General features: G+C 38.6%; 1 protein-coding gene across 3 annotated transcripts; it reads left to right on the top strand.

The window, feature by feature from the left end:
* Window positions 1–61: 61 nt before the first annotated feature.
* Window positions 62–17,641, top strand: HEATR3 (HEAT repeat containing 3). 3 transcript variants are annotated; one of them, XR_009727989.1, is made up of 15 exons: window positions 62–215; window positions 1,572–1,744; window positions 2,620–2,707; window positions 3,658–3,770; window positions 5,568–5,677; window positions 6,405–6,545; window positions 7,273–7,559; window positions 8,248–8,338; window positions 11,195–11,349; window positions 12,314–12,396; window positions 12,656–12,789; window positions 15,236–15,324; window positions 16,109–16,255; window positions 16,455–16,537; window positions 17,448–17,641. XR_009727989.1 is itself a non-coding variant. In XM_061370129.1 (15 exons), the coding sequence occupies exons 1-15, from the start codon at window positions 96–98 to the stop codon at window positions 17,583–17,585; spliced, it is 2,043 nt and encodes a 680-aa protein (XP_061226113.1). In that variant the 5' UTR covers window positions 64–95; the 3' UTR covers window positions 17,586–17,641. The 3 variants fall into 3 exon arrangements, 2 of the variants coding, with proteins under 2 accessions (XP_061226113.1, XP_061226033.1); XM_061370129.1 differs by having other exon boundaries at window positions 64–215; window positions 16,112–16,255; window positions 16,361–16,537; XM_061370049.1 differs by having other exon boundaries at window positions 64–215; window positions 16,361–16,537.
* The last annotated feature ends 1,845 nt before the right edge of the window (window positions 17,642–19,486 follow it).

Genomic DNA, 19,486 nt, shown 5'->3' with positions numbered 1-19,486 from the left:
CGGGGTGGGCCTGCGCCTGCGCGGGGTGGGCCTGCGCCTGCGCAGGGTCTGCACGTGGGTGCGCCGGCGCTGAGGCGCGTGGAGGAGGGAGAGTCATGGGGAAGAGTCGGGGGAAGCGATTCCGGCAGATCCACTGCTCTCCTACCGGCCTGGAGCAGCGCTGCGATGAGGAAGATGACCCGGACGAGGAGCCGGCCGCGGAGCTGCTGGAGAAGGTGCGGGCGAGAATCGGGGGCGTCCGCCGGCAGGGTGAATTCGGCGCGACCCCAGCTTGGGACCAGGGCACTGGTCAGCCCCGGCCCGACCCGATGAGGCTGCGTATCTGGCGGGGGTTGTGCTCCTCCGCCGCCGGTTGGGTTGGGGACAAGGTCTCAGGCTTTCTTAGCCGTGTCGAGGACCTGGATGCGGTGCGGCCTGTCCTCGGGCGCGGGAGGGAGCTGTGCGGCTCGTCCCCCGCTGCCGCATCGTTTCTCCGGCGTTACGGCTGTGCCCGCAGCGGCTCGGCGAGGGGCGGCGGCGGCGGCCCTGCCCTCGCTGGCCGGCAGCTGCTGCCTCCGGGCTCGGCACTCCGACCGGGCGCTCGTTCTCGCTTTCCTGACTGGTCTAGAGAGGCTACTCTGAGCTCCTCGTGCCAGGAGAGGCTTTGAAGGAGTTCTTGCAGTGCTTGGGTTCTGTCTGCCCGACTGGAGAAGTGCTCCTATGGTAGCCAAGGCGGCAAGTCCAGGATCCACAGGTGAGAAATAACTCACAGAAAATGCTGAAGAGATTGGGTTTGGCCACGTGTTGGCCGCATTCCTGGTTTTGGTTTAAGTGCTACAGAGAAAAGCTAGTGTAAACCTCCTTCTGTACATGTGACATTAGAATCTACAGTAAAAATCTGTTTTCCTTTAAGGAGCTAAATACCCTGTGTTCACTTCACCTAAATGAAATTATTGAACAAATCACTGCTTAATTATTCCTCTGGAGTAGCCTATTTAATCTTATAAAGAAAAGAAGAAAGAGGGAGAGTAAAAAAATTACACAAATGCACAGGTGAGGATGAGTGCAGAGACTTCTGTGTCAGTGAGGCAGGTTGTGAGGTACCACTCTTTGCCAGTCTGCTCTTCAGCAGATGTTTGTCTTTTCTGTTGGGTTTTTGACAAGCTCCATGACCTCCCAGGACAGGCACTTCTGACATCCTTTTATTTTTATGGTTTGTGATTCTTGCATCTACCTAAACCTCTTACAGCATAAGGCAGTGTTGTCTTGTGAATGTAGAGAATTCTTGCTCCTTGACTTGGGGCAGATGTTTTTAGTCTAAAGGCTGTCATGCTTTATTTGTATTTTTTGATTCTTCAGTTTTTGTGTAAGGTGGTATATTTTGTCTGTTTTATTTCTTTGATGGTATTTTTCTCTCCACTTTTGCCCTTTAAAAGATTTTTTAAACATGGTAATTGAAAGTAGCTATGAGGTCTCACCAGGGACAGCTAGTGTGAAATCTGTGTCTGAACTGCAGTTCTCTTGTTCACTCAATAAAAATTTCCAGCTACCTTTTCCCTTGCCCCTAATCTGCCCTGTTTGTGTCTCCCCAGGTGCAGCATCCAAGTGCTGAAGTCAGGGAGTATGCCTGTGCCAGTATTTCCAAGCTGTTGCAAGAGCAGCAGGCAATCCCAGCCTTCCTGCAGAGAGATGTGATCCGTTGTTTAGGACCCTTGTTGATGGATTACAGTTTAGCTGTTCGGGAGACAGCTGCAGGTGCCCTCCGGTAAGCAGTTGCTAGTATTCGGTTAGAATGAGGTACTCCTGGCATGGAAAAGAGAAGGGTTTTCCTGTTAAAAGCTGTGAATTTGAATGTCAGCCTCTCTTCCTTTAACTCCATTTTGAGTAAATATACCTGTGTCAGTTGAAATCCCTGAGGGAGCAGCTTTTCTTACTCCAGTAGGCTGTCATGAAATTTTAATGGCAGTAGCAGAGTTTAGATTAGTTATTGCAATTTTATCTACTCCTAGTGGAATGTTTTGCTTTTCATCCTTATGTTAAGAAAAAAATCGATAGTGGTATGAAGAAATACAGAGAACTTGAATGCTGTTAGTATGGCATTTTGTGTCTTGGTAACCCTGTATGAGTGGTGGGTTACTTAGGAAATGCACAGAGGTGTGTTTTAGAGAAACCTGTAAATATTGGAAATGTACAGAGGTATGTTTTAGAGAAAGCTGTAAATATTGAACAGCATAATTTTGAGCTGCTGTTCTACAGTCAAACCTGCATGTTGCTTTATTTATACAAAAATTTAATGCTAATACCTGTTAACATTCATGTTGTATCTTACACTCGAGTAGTATCTGACAGAAGTCATGTGTTAGTGCAGATAATTTTTGTGGTTATGCTAAACAAGTAAGTGAAAGTATTTTTTTTTCCCTAACACCAAAGTTATTATTTTATGCTAAGAAGGTAAAAAATTAAAGTTACTGATTAAGCAGATTGACTTAAAAATGAAAAGTACCATAACCTTTAGAGAAGAGTACTGAATGCATGGTGTTTTGGTTTTTCTTTTTTTAATATTCCTGCAAAGTATTGTACTTTATCAAAGCATGTTTTTTGGGGGGTTTTGTGGTTTTGTTGTTTTGTTTTTTTTTCCAGAAATCTAAGTGCTTGTGGGGGATTTGAAGTCTGTGATGACATGGTGTCAAAAGACATAATGACACCCCTTGTTGCGCTTCTGAAAGAGGTGTGTTTATTTTTATTCCAAGTTTAAAACTGATCTAGTCATTGAGTTATCTCATTTTCAAAAACAGTTGAATTTTTGTAGCTATTCTCATGATAGGATATTTGAGAGATCTTTGAAATGAATGTTTCAGTAGGTTTAATGGACAAAAAGTATTTCAGAGATTTCAAACCACTTGATTTTGCCTCTTGACCTGCTATCTTGGGTCTGCACTAAGGTTTGCTCTCCAGGATGATTTTTTGCATAAGTGGTGGAGTGATTTGGGGTCTGAAATGGCAGTGAAGATAAATCTTTTTTTGCCAGTGAAGATCCAGACCCAACATTTATGTTGCAACATTATTCTAGTGAGGGTATTTTGGCAGGCAGTTTTGTCTATTGACATCTTGGATTTACAGTTGGGTAGTTACTGCTGTTGTAGAATAATCTGTACTGAATACATATTCTTTATTTTATTGAGTGTTGCAGTGCAGGTTGGAAATTGCATCGAATTCTGTCACCTGTTGCCTGTGTATGAGCAGCCTTGAGCAGTATCATTATTTTCTGTATGTTTCTTCCCCATTTTAAATTTTGAGTAATAGCATTATTGTAAAGCACAGCAGGATGTTAGCTGAATTAACTTTTGTGATTAGAAAGAACTGCTGAAAATTGCTTACAGTCTGTATTACCAAGAAACAGCACTTCAGATTCTAAAATTGCTAAGTCTATAAAAAAAAACATTCTGAAGATTATTGAATGCAAAGCAAGTACTGACAGAGTCTTTCTACAGCAGAAGAAAATTTACAAATGATTCAGTTCCATTGTGGCTCAGTTTTCTTAGAGAATAGGAAACTGGTGTGGTTTTCTGTCAATAAACACTCAAGAGAGATCTCTCCTTTCACTCTGCTGCTAATATTTAAAGGTTTTGCTTCTTAGTTCATTTGTTGCCCAACCTTGGTTCTCTTGTTTGGTTGTAGTGCAGCACTGGACTGGATGCTAACCAGCTGTCTCCAGAGAAATGCATAGAGATGAACAAAAACTATATTGAAGACATAGCCAACGAGGCTATTAATTTGCTGTGGAATGTATGGTAAGTACTATGTAAACACTGGCCTTTTGAAAGAGCTGAATTAAATTGTTCCTAAAAAACCAGCATGGTAATGGAGGCAGAAATTAAATGACTGTCCTTGCATGTGAAGAAATATTCAGTTGCTGATTCTGGTTTCTGACTGTGTTGCTCCTACACATGTCCTCCTTAATGAATGACAAACGCTCATCTGATCTGAAATACAGCTTTATCTTCTACCGTAAGTTACTTCTGTTGATGAAGGATTCTAAAAGTGCACAAAGTTGGTCATTAGTTTTAGGAGTGACATTCTTTCCCTTCCCCATTGGTTGTTCATACCAAGTTCTGACACTGTTTTCTGATTGTGTTCTGTCAATCTACTGTACAGTTTTTGGGTTGTGGAGTCTTCCATACATTTCCTGTAGATCCTTATTGTGATATGGGAGATAGGGGAAATTCTGATTATTGGGCTCTAGTGCTCTGGGAATATGAGGAGGTTTTGTACTACTTCTTCCCTCTGCAGGTCATGCCTAAAGTTAATATTAAAGGTTTGGACAAACTATCCCTTAGTGCCTGAGACACTGCTACAGATCTACATAATTAAGTGAGAAAGAATGTGAATAGTTCACTTAGTAGTTTACATTGAAAACACTAAGTGAAGGAAGAGAAATGGCTACACTGTCAATAAAGAAATGGTTATAAGCGTTGAAGTGCTACATACCAGTTCTGAAAGTTCTCCTTGAAATTTGTATTGTTTCTCCTTGTTTTGTAACAGCTTCATGTCATTATACTCTTTGGTCTTTACAGAATTCTACTGTATTATATTGCAATGCAGCTGCCGCTGTGTCTGTCTTTATGGTATGGCTGCTGGCTTGAGGCCTTATTTGTACATTGTTTTTTTTTGGGAGATTGGAATCTAGAACAGTATAGAAACTGCTCGCTCAGCACCTTGCACAGAATACATGACCCTTTGTAACTGACTCAACAATGTTTTGTGGGGTTTTTTTAATCGCTTTTGCAGACATAAGTGCTTTGGAACAGGAACTATAATCATTAAGTGTGCTGTAAATCACTTCTGTATTTTGAACTTTTTTGCAATGACCATGAACTGCTGACTTCATTGTTGAGTTTGGTACTGATCAAATTTGGGCTGGCATTGATGCAGAGACAATGTATTCAAAAGTAAATTTTTAAAGACCCTTGTAGCTAGTTAGGTCCCATGTGCTTTTTAGTTTGAATTTGTCTTTTATTGATAATTAGTTTAAAAATGGGAATAGTTGTGAGAACTTGAAGCAACACAAATCCCAGTGTTAGATAATTAAAGTAAATGCCACATTTAGCATTGATTTAGCATCAATTTTGAAATGTTAAGAGCAATCATTTCCTGGAGTAAGTGAATATTGATACTGGAGGCAACAGCCTGCTCTGTTGTCAGTGCTTTTGTGGATGAAGCCTTCCATGGATGCAGAAAGCCCTGGGCTGGCCTGTAGCCCGCAGCTATAAACTGCCTTTCACTCTCTGGCTGGCTCTGTCTGCAGGAGACTACGTGGGCTGCCAAATAAGCTCCTGAATACTGTGTGTGAGGAAGCAGATGGCAGAAGCCAACTTTCCTCAAAGGTGCCCACCTTATTGCCGCTTTGCTTTCTCCATTTTCTATGGAGTTGATCATAACCACAGTAATGAAGAATAGCTTTTGGACTCATGCATAATTCTTAGGTGGGTTTTTAGAATGTGAGAATAGCAAGTACATGTTACTTAAAACATTGTTACAGGATTTTTTTTCGTGGGAAAAGTGTTTTATTAATCTTTCTTATGCATTAGTGAATGCAGTAGTACCGCAGTACACATATTCAACAAGGAAGGATGTCTGGAGGCTGTGTTACCTTACATGAAAAATTTTTCTACAAATGTGGATCTGGCTGTTTCAGCAGGTAAGTGGTAAAAAGGTAAGCATTTAAAGATACATTGTTTTTTTTTCTTTCTACTATGTAAATGTAGCACTGATGTCACATCCATTTTATAATGTAACTGCTTTAGCATTACTTAAACTGTAGTTACTTAAATTTACACTGAATATAAGACTTTCTGACCATCACATCAGCCAGAAGTTGACAACTGTTGTGCTTGTTTTCAGTTCAGAGAAGAATGGCTTATTGGTGGCTATGTGGGAGTGAAAAAAAATGTGGAAAGAAAGCGCTAGATAGAGGATGTGTTTTTAAATTTGTTTTCTGGGTTTGGTAGTGGATGGTTTAATAGGTTTTTGTAGAGCAAAGGACATAGTCCATCTAAAAATACCTAAACAACCTCTATCACTTTCAATGTCATTTTATTAATATTATTGCTACTATAGTTATTTTTATATATATATATATATATAGACTTACAGTGGTCTTACACCTATATGTGCTTGCACAGCTAGTCCCATGTCTAATGTGGTACTGCCCTCACCTGTTTTATGTACAGATTTGCCATAGAATGTCTTTAATCTAAAACACATTTTGTGAAAGACAGTGTCACACCATTACAACATGATGCTGTATGAAGTTTTTTTCCTGTCTCTGTGTTTCATTACTCCAGCTTGCAAGAAAATAATGGTTTCTCATTAAGAGAGTGAAAGCTACTGTTGGGTTTGTTAATTATCTTTATTGTTTGCTGCAGCAAACTGCTTACAGGCAGTGACAGAAGATAATCCAGATCTTCTTCCTTCGTTTAATGCTTCTTCACTACAAGTATTGGAAACAGTGATGCTGTGTCCAGAGAGCACAATGAAGCACATCCTTCTGAGAACGCTCACAGCAGGTACGATGCTCGAGGGCATTCACTGCTTTGTGATGGCAGCTAAAGGAGGGTGGGAAGGACAAAAGCCTTAGTATTCTAAGCTATAGTCTGCTGTTGGGCAAAGCCTGTATAGATGGTTCATGAGGTTATTTCTGCCTTTTGGGATTGTGTTTTGTAGTGACCAGGTATTTACAACCGTTTTTAAAATGGCCTTAAATGCTAGATTCTGAACTCAGTATGGTAATGCATTTTAACTGTTCCTTTGTTTTTCAAGTTAAATGAGTCAAAATAAGTAGTATAGGAATTGTTTAGATCTTAATAGATGTGGATTTTTACCTAAAGTTCTCTATCTTTCATTCTTCTTTCTACCTCAAATGATCAACCATGGTGATTTTTGATACAGGAGTGTAATAAATTCTGAGAATCCTTAGAAAATGGTTATTTCGTGTGGATTTATTATCACATCTAAAACGTGACACTAAGGGGGGCTCCTCGTAAATACTCTGTATACTTACATGCTGAAATCTACTTAAGATTTGGGCCTAACATTGTTTTTAAAGGTAAGTATATGAAATGTTAAACAGAGAAAATACAAGTCTTTAAAGAAAGGACTTGAAAATTCCTACTGAAGTGTAAGCACTGGGTATTGTGAGTAGTGGAGGCTGTGTCCTTAGAAAATACATGGATATTGCAGAGCTGGGAATTGAGTATTTTACTAATTTTTATATTTCAACTATCTCATGTTTAGGCATTGTCTGGAATATCAAGGGTACAATTCCACCAGGCAGCCTGGGAAGCATAATTAATGCAGTCCTGAAGATTTTTTCAGAATCATTAGCAATAGATGCTGGCGAAACAATTATTCGTATGAAAGAAGCTGAAAAAAACAGGTTAAAACTTGCTGTGGAGAGAGAAACAGAGGAAAACATGAGTGATGTTACAGAAAACTGTGTTTTGAGTGAAGATTATGACTTGGAAGAAATACCAAAAGGAAAAGTCAAAAAGGGAGAAAATGACATTTCTGATTTCATTCCAGTAAGTGTGTGCCTGGCTCTTGGATAGCTTAGTGTGTTTGGTTGGGCATCTGACTCATCTTGAGGCAGTCTTAGCTAGAGTAAACTATATAGAGTGTTAACTAATCCTAGCTCCCAAATAGTTGCCTAATGTAGCTAAAACTTCAAAGACAAGGGTGGAGAATTCCAGCACAACTTGTTCCAGTGTGATCAAGTTGCACAGTACATGAGGAAAGCATGTTTCCATTTGTTTCCTGTAGTGGAAGGTATATATTTATCTGCTTTTACCTGTAGCCACTGCAGGAAGTTCTGGTTTCTGCATGTGGCAAGTGAGATGTTTATTTGTTGTAACCATTCAGTCATGAGTGGAGATGGCCCGGAGGTTAACAAATGCATTCACTATGATGTACCTGAAAAGAATAACAGAATTACTTGTTTCTGATCAGGATTTAGCTAATATTAGGTAATCTTTTCTGTTACAGCTTTAGTGCAAGTGGCATTTCTTGATGGCAAAATCCATTCTGAAGCGTTCAACAGAAAGATGATAGATAATGCCTCTTGGTTTTGCTGGTGGTTTTGTTTTTTCACATTTTCATGTAGAATGAGAAGAGGAAACAGCAGGATTGAATTTTTATCTGTCAGTTTGGGTGCTTTAAATTGCACTGAAATGTTTTACAAAATTAAATTTGGTTCATGTTTTTACCTTTTAGCCTGATCAACAGGAACTGAAAGAAGTGACAGCTTTACTGATGGCTCAGCAGACTGCTCTGGAAATCATTGTTAATATGTGCTGCAGTGAAGGTTTGTAGGAATCTCTTTCATTGCAAGTGTTGTAGTTTATTTTGTTTCTAGAATACTTCATGTTTAGTTTGCTCTTTGATGGTCTTAGCTTTTAAGGGCAAATGCACACAGACTTAGTGTCCCTGACACCCTCACTGGGGGCAGATCTGATTGTATGGGTTTTTCTCGTGTAAGTATTTTCTGTTGCTTGCCTATTTAAAATGAAAACTATATTTAAAATAAAACTAAATGTGCGTCATTTAAGAACAAATAAGAAAGAACTTGTGATGAAAAGGTACTTCCAGAAAAGTATTACAGCATATTCTTTGCTCATTTAAAGTGTGGTCTGAGATTTCATCTGATACAATATGGGTGTGAATGTTATTGCAGGATGAGGGCATCAGTATGTTTTTAAGCAGGTCAATCTTGTTGTTTTGGTATTATAAGTATCAAACTTCTTGTAGTATCAAAAAGATACTATAAGTATCTTTTTAAGGAAGAGAGACATTGCATGCAGCTCTGGCAACAATGTAGATTTAGACTGTTCAGAATACCACCTTTAAGAGCTTTTTTCTGAGGAGAAAGGCAAGCTGTTATTCTTGGGGCAGTAGCAATTAGATGTTCTGTATCTTCTATGAACTCTGATACTCTGTTTTATAGCTTTTCTCCTAATCCTCATGAAAACAAATAAGTGATTTCCAAATTTTATATAAAAAAAAATTAAAAGAACCACCAAACAGAACTGACACCTCAAAACCCCCTCCAAAACCTGAAAACATTAATTGCTGCTACAGTTTGTAAGTCTGATGCAAAAGTAATTGCATAGGAGAGAATTTTGAGTAAATCTTTCAGGTTCTAATAAAATCCACAGTAATCGGCAGGTATTCCCAATGGTGATTTTTTTTTTTTCCTCTTACAGCATAAGGAATTTCTGCACCTAGTATACGAAACTTCTTTCATAACTGCATTTCTCATCTAATGAGCTGTAATTCATAAGCTCTCCCCTTTAATTGGAAAATCTCTTGTGGGTAAACTGCATATTTTGCCATTCACTCAGTGTAATGTAAGGTTGATTGTGCTGTATTTCACCACAGTGCTTTACCCATTCATAGGCAGACAGAAACATAGTCTGTAGAAATTAAGAGGAATCCAGAGGCAGCTGCTCATTTAATTTTTGAGTTATTTGATGACTAAAATAGCTGTAGCCATTATGCTGAGTTTATAGAAGTACTCAGCTTGCCACAGAATTGAGGGGAATAACCAGGCTGGCAAGAGATGTGTTCTACTGAACACTGGCCAGCATTTGGAAGAAGCAGAGTGCTCTTCCCTGAACAGGGGCAAAAGAGGGAAGCCAGAAGACTCCAGTGTTGCTCTCCAGTCTGTAGTTGTAGGTTGCCCTACCTGCACTAGTTAAGATGGGACTGTCATTGGAAATGCTTCTGTATTTCCAAGAAAGTTACAAAAAATCTGGTCTTAGTTGTGGGCTAATGTTCTAGAGCCCAGTTCCTGCTCTGTCCTGGTTACCCACTGTGAACATATGATGACGGTTGTCTTTGTTGTTGCTGAATTCCATGGTCAGTTCATATAGTTCTCATTTAGTTTTCAAAGAAAAGTTTTGCTTTATTTTGAAAAGATGCAGATGGAACTTTTTTTGTAAGAGGCAAAAGACTGACTGAAAGAGGGATGTCCGCTTTGCTTTCATGCTTGTTGCTGCTGTGTGTTGGTAAAGCATAAAAGACAACTGTTTTCTCATGCAAAAGCTATCAGCTCTTTTACAGCATATTATAACTATAGAATTAATTGGCTATTTCCAGAAGTGAAAGAAGATGTCTGTGTGATCAGGTTGTTACAGCCTGATGAGTTACTTTGTGTTGGATAAACAACAGTCATCACCTTCAAATACTTTTACAAGTACTTTGTGGTGCAGGTGAAATGCCTTCAGTTAGATCTTTCTTTCGTTAAGTGAAGGGCTTGTCTGAACACCAGTTAAAATGTAACCAAGTTTAAAACAACTTTAGATAAATCAGTGTAAACCCTATGCATGTAGATTTATCAATTTAAATATAAATGATGGGCTTAGCTTGTGCTTTCCAAGCCAGGTCTGCTTTTAACCATGGACAGATTACTCACTTTTACAGTAGCTGTGCCCATTGGTGGTTGGCCTTAACTCTTCTCACCATGTCTACCCTTGCAGATCTGTTAGTAGAATAAACTACGTAAGTATAAACCTGGCTCAGGTTTATTTTACTTAAAATAGGTTGTCTGAAAGGGGTAACAGTGATGATCTGGCTTGCTTTGGCTTGCTTTGCTGTCATCATTTCCTTTTTCAGCTGGCCTTACTGTGGAGACAGTAACATCTTCATCTCACTCAGTTACAGCTCTGTCAAAGGACATCTCTCTGTGGCTTCACTTACTGCCAGGGAAAACAGTTGCCTAAAACTTATTTTAGTTAGTAAACAAGTTAAACTAAACTGGTGTATTTGCATGCTTGAATTTACCTCCAAAAGTTAAATGGTAAATTCGAGTTAAAGTCTTAGTAAATGTTTTATGGAATGTTTCTTCTATACCTTTTCTTTAACTGCAGCATAGTTAATACAAGATAATGAAGTACCTCTGTATGGAGAACCTCTCATGTAAGCATGCTTGCTGCCTGAGTAAATATAAAATAAGTATTTTTAAAAAATAAAACAATTTTTAATGAAAGTAGTATAATATTTAGAACTGTGGATTAGTGGCAGTTGGTTTTCATGGACCTCAGAAAAGCCCAAGAGCTTAAAGACTCCTGACCAACAGGTAAAGAACCCAACCAGGAGGTATAAGTGAGAAGTAGGATACCTATTGTGGGAGTGCTATTACAAATCTGTCATCTTTTCTCAGATCCTTCTGATGATGAATGGGAAGAACTCTCCAGCAGTGATGAAAGTGACTTTATGGAAAACTTGTACAATGATGGGAGTGGGCTGCTAATGTCACCTCTGTGCCTCTCTGATGAGGTTAACTCAGCATTTATGAACAATCTCATTCCAAAGAAGGTATTGTCTTTTGTTTGCAACACATGGTACAGCCTTTCACTTCTGCCTGATTTGCATCCCAGGTTAGGCAAACAAATGATCAAAATCCATCTGTAGAAAAGGAGTATTTTTAAAAATCAGTTTAGCTTCACTTTTTTGGCCTAGAGGTGGAGCTTCGATACATGAGCTGTCTTGACATAAATAATTTTTTTATGTAAATGGGAATAGAGGGTTCATGTGTTTTAGGAATCTAGTGGTTTGTGTTTGGGAGTATTTCTGATTGTTTGGGGTTCTTTTTTTTTTGGGGTGGGGGGGGTGTTTTCAGTTTGGCTTTTCTAGAATGGAAAATTGATTTGGGCGTCAAAAAGAGTACTTGCTAAAAGGAAGGAAACTTTCAGCAGAAGCATGACTGCCAAATTTCCATGTTAGCTTAAAGAGCTTGACGTTACGTGAGTGGCAACAGTCAGCACCGAGTAAGTGCAAGTTCTTCCCCCAGTTTCATACATAGCGTTTGAAATACAATTTTTGACACTGACAAGAATTCAAATGTTCTTGTTTCAGAGTATTGCTCAATCTTTGGAGTTGTAAAGATGAAGATCATCAATTGCATCAGTTATTATGCTAGAATTCTACTTGGTCATCAGGGTGTGAGATAAAAACATTCAAGGCTTTTTGCAAGCAGTCTGATTTTCATGGTTGGTGTTTTAGACGTGTGGTTATCTGAAAATTCTGTAGCGGAATCTGCACAAAGAAAGATTGAAATAAAAAAGATTAGCAGAGACCTAGAAAATCACCTTTTACAGTTGGATACTTAAAACAGTCTGTGCCAAGCCCAGTGTATAACTGTACCATTTGAGTGACTGAGAAAGACTCTGGCAAGGTGAGACACTTGCTACCTGGGGAGCTTCGGAGTATGTAGTTTGAAGTATCTGATTTACATTAAGCTAAAGCCTTGTTGCTAAGCCTTTCTTTTTTCCCTTCCCAGATTCTTGAAAAAACTGCTTTTCCGAACAGTGTTGCTCTAGACATCTGCAGGCACAATCCATCCTGGAAACCATTAATTAAAAAGTAGGAATTTTATTGTTTCTCTTACTATTTTTCATGTATATTCAGTTGTTTTAGTACTCTCAGAAGGATTGTCTATCTTTGAGTTACTTGTAAGGTGTAAACAATGGCAGATCTGATACATGATTTTGTATGGAGAGATACAAATCTTTCTGTAAACTGTACACCATATCACAGGCTTATTTAAATGAGGATATTTCTTTGTATTTTGACATCTGTTCAAAGGGATCTGCTAAGTGTGTATTTTGTTTGTTTGTTTCAGACTCAATGCAGTGCAGTGTAGAGCTTTAACATGTCTTCAGAACATTTTGTTAGTGTCAGACATGGATTGTCTTGGAGGAGCTTCACTTCAGTCCATTGCACAGCATCTCTTGCAGCTAGTCTTTGCTAAAATGGGTAAGATGTTCAGTAAAGAGGGCTTGCTGACCCCCTTTAAACTTACAGATATAAGGCAGCCATGTATGTTGTGCTGTTTTAATGCCATTTTATTAGTAAGTTTATCCCTTCAGCATTTCAGAGTAAGCATACTGAATGTCAGAAGACTGCTGACAAAACAGTGTATCCTGATAAGATCTGTTTATCCAAATTGCATCCTGGGCAAGTAGGCTTCTAGTACAAGAATTTGCTCTACATCTGTTTGCATGCAGCAAGTTGCTGTTAGTGGATGAATTCTGCCTTCATGTGAGACCTGAACTCTTTGCTTGCTCATATTTGTGGTAATAGCAGGTTTTCGTCAATCAGACAAGCCATGAAGAAGATGGGATGTTTTCTTCTTAAGTGTGCTAACTAGCCTTAATAGGCATGGCAGGGGGGGAAGGGAAACCAGCAGTCTTTCACCTTTCTTTTTTTTTTTTTTTTTTTTTTTTAATCTTAAGAAATTAGGGCAATGGAGGGTGTTGCAAAAATCTCTAGAATGTACATGCTTATGACAGTAGGAAATAAAGCAGCTGCCTTGTCTCCAGAATGTGCTTTATGCATATGATTGCAGAGCTTTACTGGAAATGTGTTTGTAGTAAGAAAATGTGCAAAGTTTTTATGACTAAATACTGAAGCTGCTCAACTTCCTGTTACAGTGGTGGCTTGAGTTCAATGGAGAAGGCAATAAATTTAGTTTTCCTAAAAATACTATTTTTGAACATCAGATACATCCTGGTAAATACTAGAATACATCCACTGTAGTTCTTCCAAGGCATGTTATTTCATAGGGACACTGTGATGGTTTCCCCGTACATCCTCTGGTATTTGTATTATTGGATAGTTTAGTGTATATAATCCACTATCAAGATAGTCTAGATAGTTGGCATTTCCTGCTGCCTCCTGTAATCTACACGAGATCAGCATCCTTCCAGTAATACTGTAGGACCATTTATGCTATGATCATTGTTACTGGCACTAGAGAAGTTGAACTGAGATTCAAAAAATAAAATAAAATTAAAAAGGCAAAAAACCCCAAACCCTGGTTTAAAGCTGATGACCCAGTTCCCTGGCAGGCTGCTCCATGCAGGCTACTCTGACAACCTGTTTTTGTTCTAAGGTCAGTGATGATGGCTCAATCCTAAAAATTGTCAGAAAACGTTTAGGAAAACTGTTAGGAAACAGTTCTGTTGTAGTCTAACATATGCATGGATCTTACAAGCCTGAGAAGCTCAGTTTTCTCTCCTTCCTTCAGGTATCTTCATTTGTAGCCACAAACGAGGTGTATATAGTTTTGGTTTGTTGTAGCATATACTATGATACTGCATTAACGCCTGAAAATCCATCTGCCTGCAAAACATGCTTTACTTTTTTTTTTTCCAATGCCATTAAAAGCATGTGACCAGTCTATGAGAACATTTATTACTGAGTGCATAGTGCTTGAAAAACTAAAATACAGGAAATGGAAATAAATATTAAGACATGTGCAAAGAAGTTCACCTGTTATGTTTGTCTCATGCTAAAAGAGGGGTCAGTTATGCTTCGCAATAGTCAGTTCTTAGGTGAAACTGGAGAAGTGGCTACCTTAAGACAAAGGGTGCCAATAAATTAGTTTAATGGCCCAGGTGCCTTTTTGTTAGCATAATACTTTTTTAATAGTTAAATGCTATGTAACGGGAACTGCCAGATAGAGTTGATAACATATCAAGATGTGGTTAGAAGAAATGCTGTGGTTTACAGGGTGAAAAAGAGGCATAAATACCAAGTTGCATATATGGGAAGGGAGGAGATATGCGTGAAATCATCAAGAGGTTCTGCGTCTGGAGTGGTCCAGAAAATAAGAACACACTGGGGATAAAGAAAAAGCTTCAAGAAATGCAGAACATGTATTGAAGATGATGGCTTGTATTGATGAATTTGTAGTTAAAAAAGAAATATGCAGTGTATGAGTCATATATTTCTGAAAGGTTATTAAACCACCAGAAAACATGCTCTTTATATGAATTGTCAGGAGTCCAGCATTCTGGGTGCCTAAAAAGCCTGCTTAGGAAACAGAAGAAAGGCATTAAAATACAGAGTCAGTTTCTGTAGCTTTCTTAGTTCCGGTATGATGGCTTACATGTGATAACCAGTTTGCAAACCTCTGTTCTGATGGCAGTGGTTTGTGCAATATGTGTGTCACACAAGTGTCTTAACCAAGGATATACCTGAAAGTGAGGACCAACTGTGATATAACTGTCAGATGCAATTAATACTGAATTCAAACAAATCACAATGGTTACAACCTACAAAGACGAGTCTCTGAAAATCTAGCTCTTCCTGTTTGCGGTACTACCTGCAGGGACAATTAAGGAATTTGTATTTCTTTGCTTCTCATGTTCTTCATCTTACTGTTTAACTTTTGGCTCTGGGTTCAATTCTTTGACAGAACTCCCTACAGACACAGAATTCCTAGAAGCCATAACTAGTGCTTTGAGGGCTCTCTTACAAACAATGGCATCAAAGAACATCTCCCAGGTAAAGGCTTTCAAACTCAAATGCTCTGGTAGGCACAAAATCATGTGAGACTGTGCTGGAAAGTTTTTGAAACAAGAACATTTGAAGTTCTAAATTACAGCAACTGTGAACACTGAAAGAACAGTTTTAACAGCATTCACTCTCATATTTTTTTTTTATAGACCTTACAGGAGTATTTTTTTTAATGTATCTCTTCCTTAACATGTAAACAGATGAAAAGTATTTCAAAACCAAAATAGCAATGATCCATAGGTGTTCTCTTTAGAAGATGGACATAATGACAAGCATTTTGTAAATTAGCACCTAGAAAAGTGGATTCTTTATTTCCTGAGTCATCCAGTTGAATCTGGTTGTCTTTCTAAAATCTTGGTTGGGCATGAATTAATGAACTAAATATAGGAATGAAGCCTAATAGTTTATTATACAAGGCGTAATACTAGATGTTGTGGGGGTCCTTTCTGGCTGTAAACTGAAAAACGAGATTCTGTAAGTTGTAATGAGTCGGAGAAATAGGTATTGAGCTAGGTAAATCTGTTAAAATTCCTGTAGGCTCAGAACGTTTTCCTTCAGCTTCATGACAGCCTTGGTTATGTTCTGGAACACCTTAAGAACTTGAAAGGGAGAGTTTAACTGTGTTCTTGCTAATTACATTTTCAGAATTAACATTTTGGTAATACAGGACTCTGCAAATGATCTAAATGTCATATTTGAAAATTTCCATGAAAACGTAAATGTGTCTGTCTTATTTTATTTTTTTTTTTCCCCCTACGCTCCCCTTGTTAAGCAGTGTATGAGTCCTGAGCAGCTATTGTCTTTATGTGAAGCTGGCATGGACAGCAGCAATGCCAGTGTTAAAATGAATATAGTGAGCATCCTTGGAATTTCTGGCAGCATCCTGGCAAAAGGACAAGATACAGCTGAAACGCTAAAGGTAAAAAAGCAAAATTGGCATTGCAAGCCTAAACCAGTTTTAATACTTCTTTCAATTTTCTTAAGCACTGCTGGAAAAACAAATCTATTTTTTTTCTTATTTCAGGTGATTGGAAAATTTCTTCTTGAGGTTGCTATGAAGGAATCTTCTCTTGTGGTAGCAGGGGAAGCCTTGGATGCACTTTTTGACGTATTTGCAGATGGTAAAGAAGCAGAAAAGGCGGCAGTAGAGATCAGGTTGCTTCCAGCCCTGAAAGAATTTCAGCCAGTATTCAAAATGAGGGTAAGCATCAAATGCAGGCAGCTCAGGGTCTCGACACAGTGTAGGTTGAAGATTTAAGCAGGAATGTATGGATTTACAAGATGAATATAAAAAAACCCAAACTCGAACAACAACCCCACGTAATTGAATTCCTGATATTTCTCTTTAGAAGAAAGCAAATACACTTATCTTGAAGTTTGTGGAACCATCAAGGTAACAGCACAACATCTGCATTGTAACATCTGCATTACACCATCAGTATTACTGATGTCCAAATCACTGTATTGTTCTGAAACCCTTGTAAAAAAAAAATGCTGCAGATGTCTCTGGAGGAGAACAGCTAAATTGGTGGGGGAGAAGTCCCTTCTGAAGTTACATGTTTTGGTTATAACTTGCTGTAGCTGCCGGTGGGCATTTTTGTTCTGATGGTGGTTAATTAAAATAGATCAAGTATTCTGTGTTTTTCATGAATCACAAGGCCAAAATTCTAAACTGTAATTGTAAGTACATCCTTGTCTTAAATAGGCATTGATCTTTGATACGTTGTTTCTTTAGTCAAATGAAGCCTAAGGAATTACTTTAGTAATCTTAAAGCTAAGCACTGTACACACAACATACATAACTGACAGTGCTACAGTTGTTTGGTTAGTTATGTGCAAGGCCTTTCACATAAAAAGCTACAGAAACTAAGTGTACATTTCAGATTATGAAATAGCATACCAACAATGGTGTAGTTTTAAGCAGAGATGTATAATGTCAGTTGACCTGCAGAAAGAAGTGCTACCTGTGCATTTGCACACGTGAACATATTGGAGTTCTCAAGGGGCATCTGTAGCATGTATGTAGAACCATACAGAATTACTGTAAACTTTAGGTAATAGAGTAGGAGAAACTTCTCCATTAATAAAGTGTGTATTTCTTGGTTTTGCAGATGCGAAAAGAAGGCAAAGGAAAATATAGTACAGATCAGCTGTGTGTTCTTGACAACGTGAAGATGAACTTGAGAAGATTCATTGCATATCAGGAGACAATAGGGAAAAGTCCAACTTGCAACAACGACGAACTTTAAGGTTTCCCTTACTGAGTAACATTTTCCAAAAATAAAACTGTTTGGAACTTCTAAAATTTATCAAGCAGAGAAGTTTTCATGTTAATAGTGCAATTTTTTACATTTAATATTTTTATGCTTCTGGCTTGATGCAATACGAAAGTCACATCAGTGTAAAAAAACAGTGTACTTTGAGATTTAAGTGTTGGCACTTAAATCTCAGTAAGGATTCAGTAGGATACCTTTCTGCTGTGGAAATCAGTGTAAGAGAATCCTACATTTATGCACAGCTCGCTGGTTTTACCTTTATATTGATTTGTAGTTATGAAAATCAAGTCTCCTGACTTCCTTCCTTCCTTGTAATTCTGCATCAGGATGAATTTGAATCCAGGGAAGTAGTAAACCTAATAAAAAGGTGTTGGTTTGGGTTTTTTTTTGTTTTTATACTGCTGTATTATCTAACATAACTCTATAAATCCTTGAAATATCTTTCAAATATTTGTAATAGAGATTTTTAAGCTGTAAAATACAGAAACTATTTTAAAAATGTCACTGATTCATGAAATTTGTATGTGTACTGCCATGTATAAGAGCTTTGATGTTGTTTCTGTGAACGAGATCCTCTCATACACATTTTTTTAATGGGGAAAAAAGCCCACAACAAAACAAACACTTTTTGTTATCCTGATTTTTGAAATGTGAGATTCCCCCCCCCCTTCTCTTAACATGCTGTGTTAGCACAGGCATCTAGTTTTTTGGAAAATTTTGCCCATGATGTTATGCATTGAAAAACAAAGACCAAATTTGCCTGGTTTGTTAGATTTCAGTCTCTTAGATCAGAAGGCAGGCTCAGGAGCTGCCTGGATAACTTGCAGATTACTGACTTTATGAAATCTTGACTATATGGTATTATTATGAAATGCAAGGGAAAGTGCAAAATAAGTTTAAGCAGCTGTGCTGCCTGGGAGTCCCATTACTGCTAGTACTTCACAGGAGTTGCATGAAACATGTGATGTGATGTGATGCCTGCTAATCAAATGAATGAGTGAGAGTGGTGTTGGGAGGGCTCAGGGACCATTGAGCCTGGCCTGGAGAAGTCCAGGAGAAGTGTGGAGCATGGAGCAGTTGAAAGGTTATCCTGGGATTTGACAGGGGCTGCAGTGAAAAGGGCTGGAGTGTAACAGCTGAGGAAGAAGTAGCTAAGTGGGTTATGGTATAAGACTGCACCGTGCGTGGATTTTAATCCTTGTGTTAGTTATACTTGCTGTACACTGAAGATATACTATTAGCCTGATACAAGGTATTCATATTATATTTGTTTGGAGCACTTAACTGCTTTCATTTTCTGGGTGCTGCACTGAATTGCAGGAGAATCTAAATTGGAAAGGATGTCTGGAGGTTCCTTACTCTAGTCCGCTGCTAAAGCACGACTTTGGAGTCAGGAAGGTTGGGCTAGGGCTTGAGCATCTCCAAAGGTGGAAATCCTTTAACTTTGCACAGCTGTTTCCAGTGCTTGACTGCCTTTGCTGTGGCACTTTTTTTTTCACCTATGTATACTTTTTAGGACTTCCCTCTGCTGTAAAATGTGCCCCTTGTCATTTGACGGCACAGCACCAGCAAGAGCCTGGCTCCATTTCTTCTTATCACCCTATTTGCTAGTTGAAAACAACAGTTGCATTCACCTCTTCACACTCAGTAAACGTAGCTCCCTCAGCCCTTCCTGGTACATCATGTGCTTTAGCACTCTGTCTTCGTGGCCTTCTGCTTAATATGCCCAACTGTGTCTTGTAATGGGGGACCCAAAACTGGACACTAGGCACATGAGATCAGTGGATGTGATCTCGTGACTGCTGAAAAGAGGAAAGTAATCAGTTTTCTTGACCTTAAGTCTAATTAAATTTTGTTTCTGTATTATTTTTGTA

Source organism: Neopsephotus bourkii, unplaced genomic scaffold (assembly GCF_033783945.1).
Source record: "Neopsephotus bourkii isolate Nb327-2 ecotype Australia unplaced genomic scaffold, CSIRO-AGI_Nbou_v1 NB_13, whole genome shotgun sequence".
NCBI lineage: Eukaryota > Metazoa > Chordata > Aves > Psittaciformes > Psittacidae > Neopsephotus > Neopsephotus bourkii.
Note: the sequence above shows the minus strand (reverse complement) of the source record. Positions and strands in the feature narration are given on the sequence as shown.

What these genes read in the sequence shown, in the direction of transcription:
- HEATR3 (XM_061370049.1), top strand. Translation starts at nt 96, where the DNA reads ATGGGGAAGAGTCGGGGGAAGCGATTCCGGCAGATCCACTGCTCTCCT. An exon ending in AATTTGCTGTGGAATGTATG is followed by an intron (nt 3,771 to 5,567) that starts GTAAGTACTATG and finishes CTTATGCATTAG; the next exon opens with TGAATGCAGTAGTACCGCAG. An exon ending in TCTGAGAACGCTCACAGCAG is followed by an intron (nt 6,546 to 7,272) that starts GTACGATGCTCG and finishes TCTCATGTTTAG; the next exon opens with GCATTGTCTGGAATATCAAG.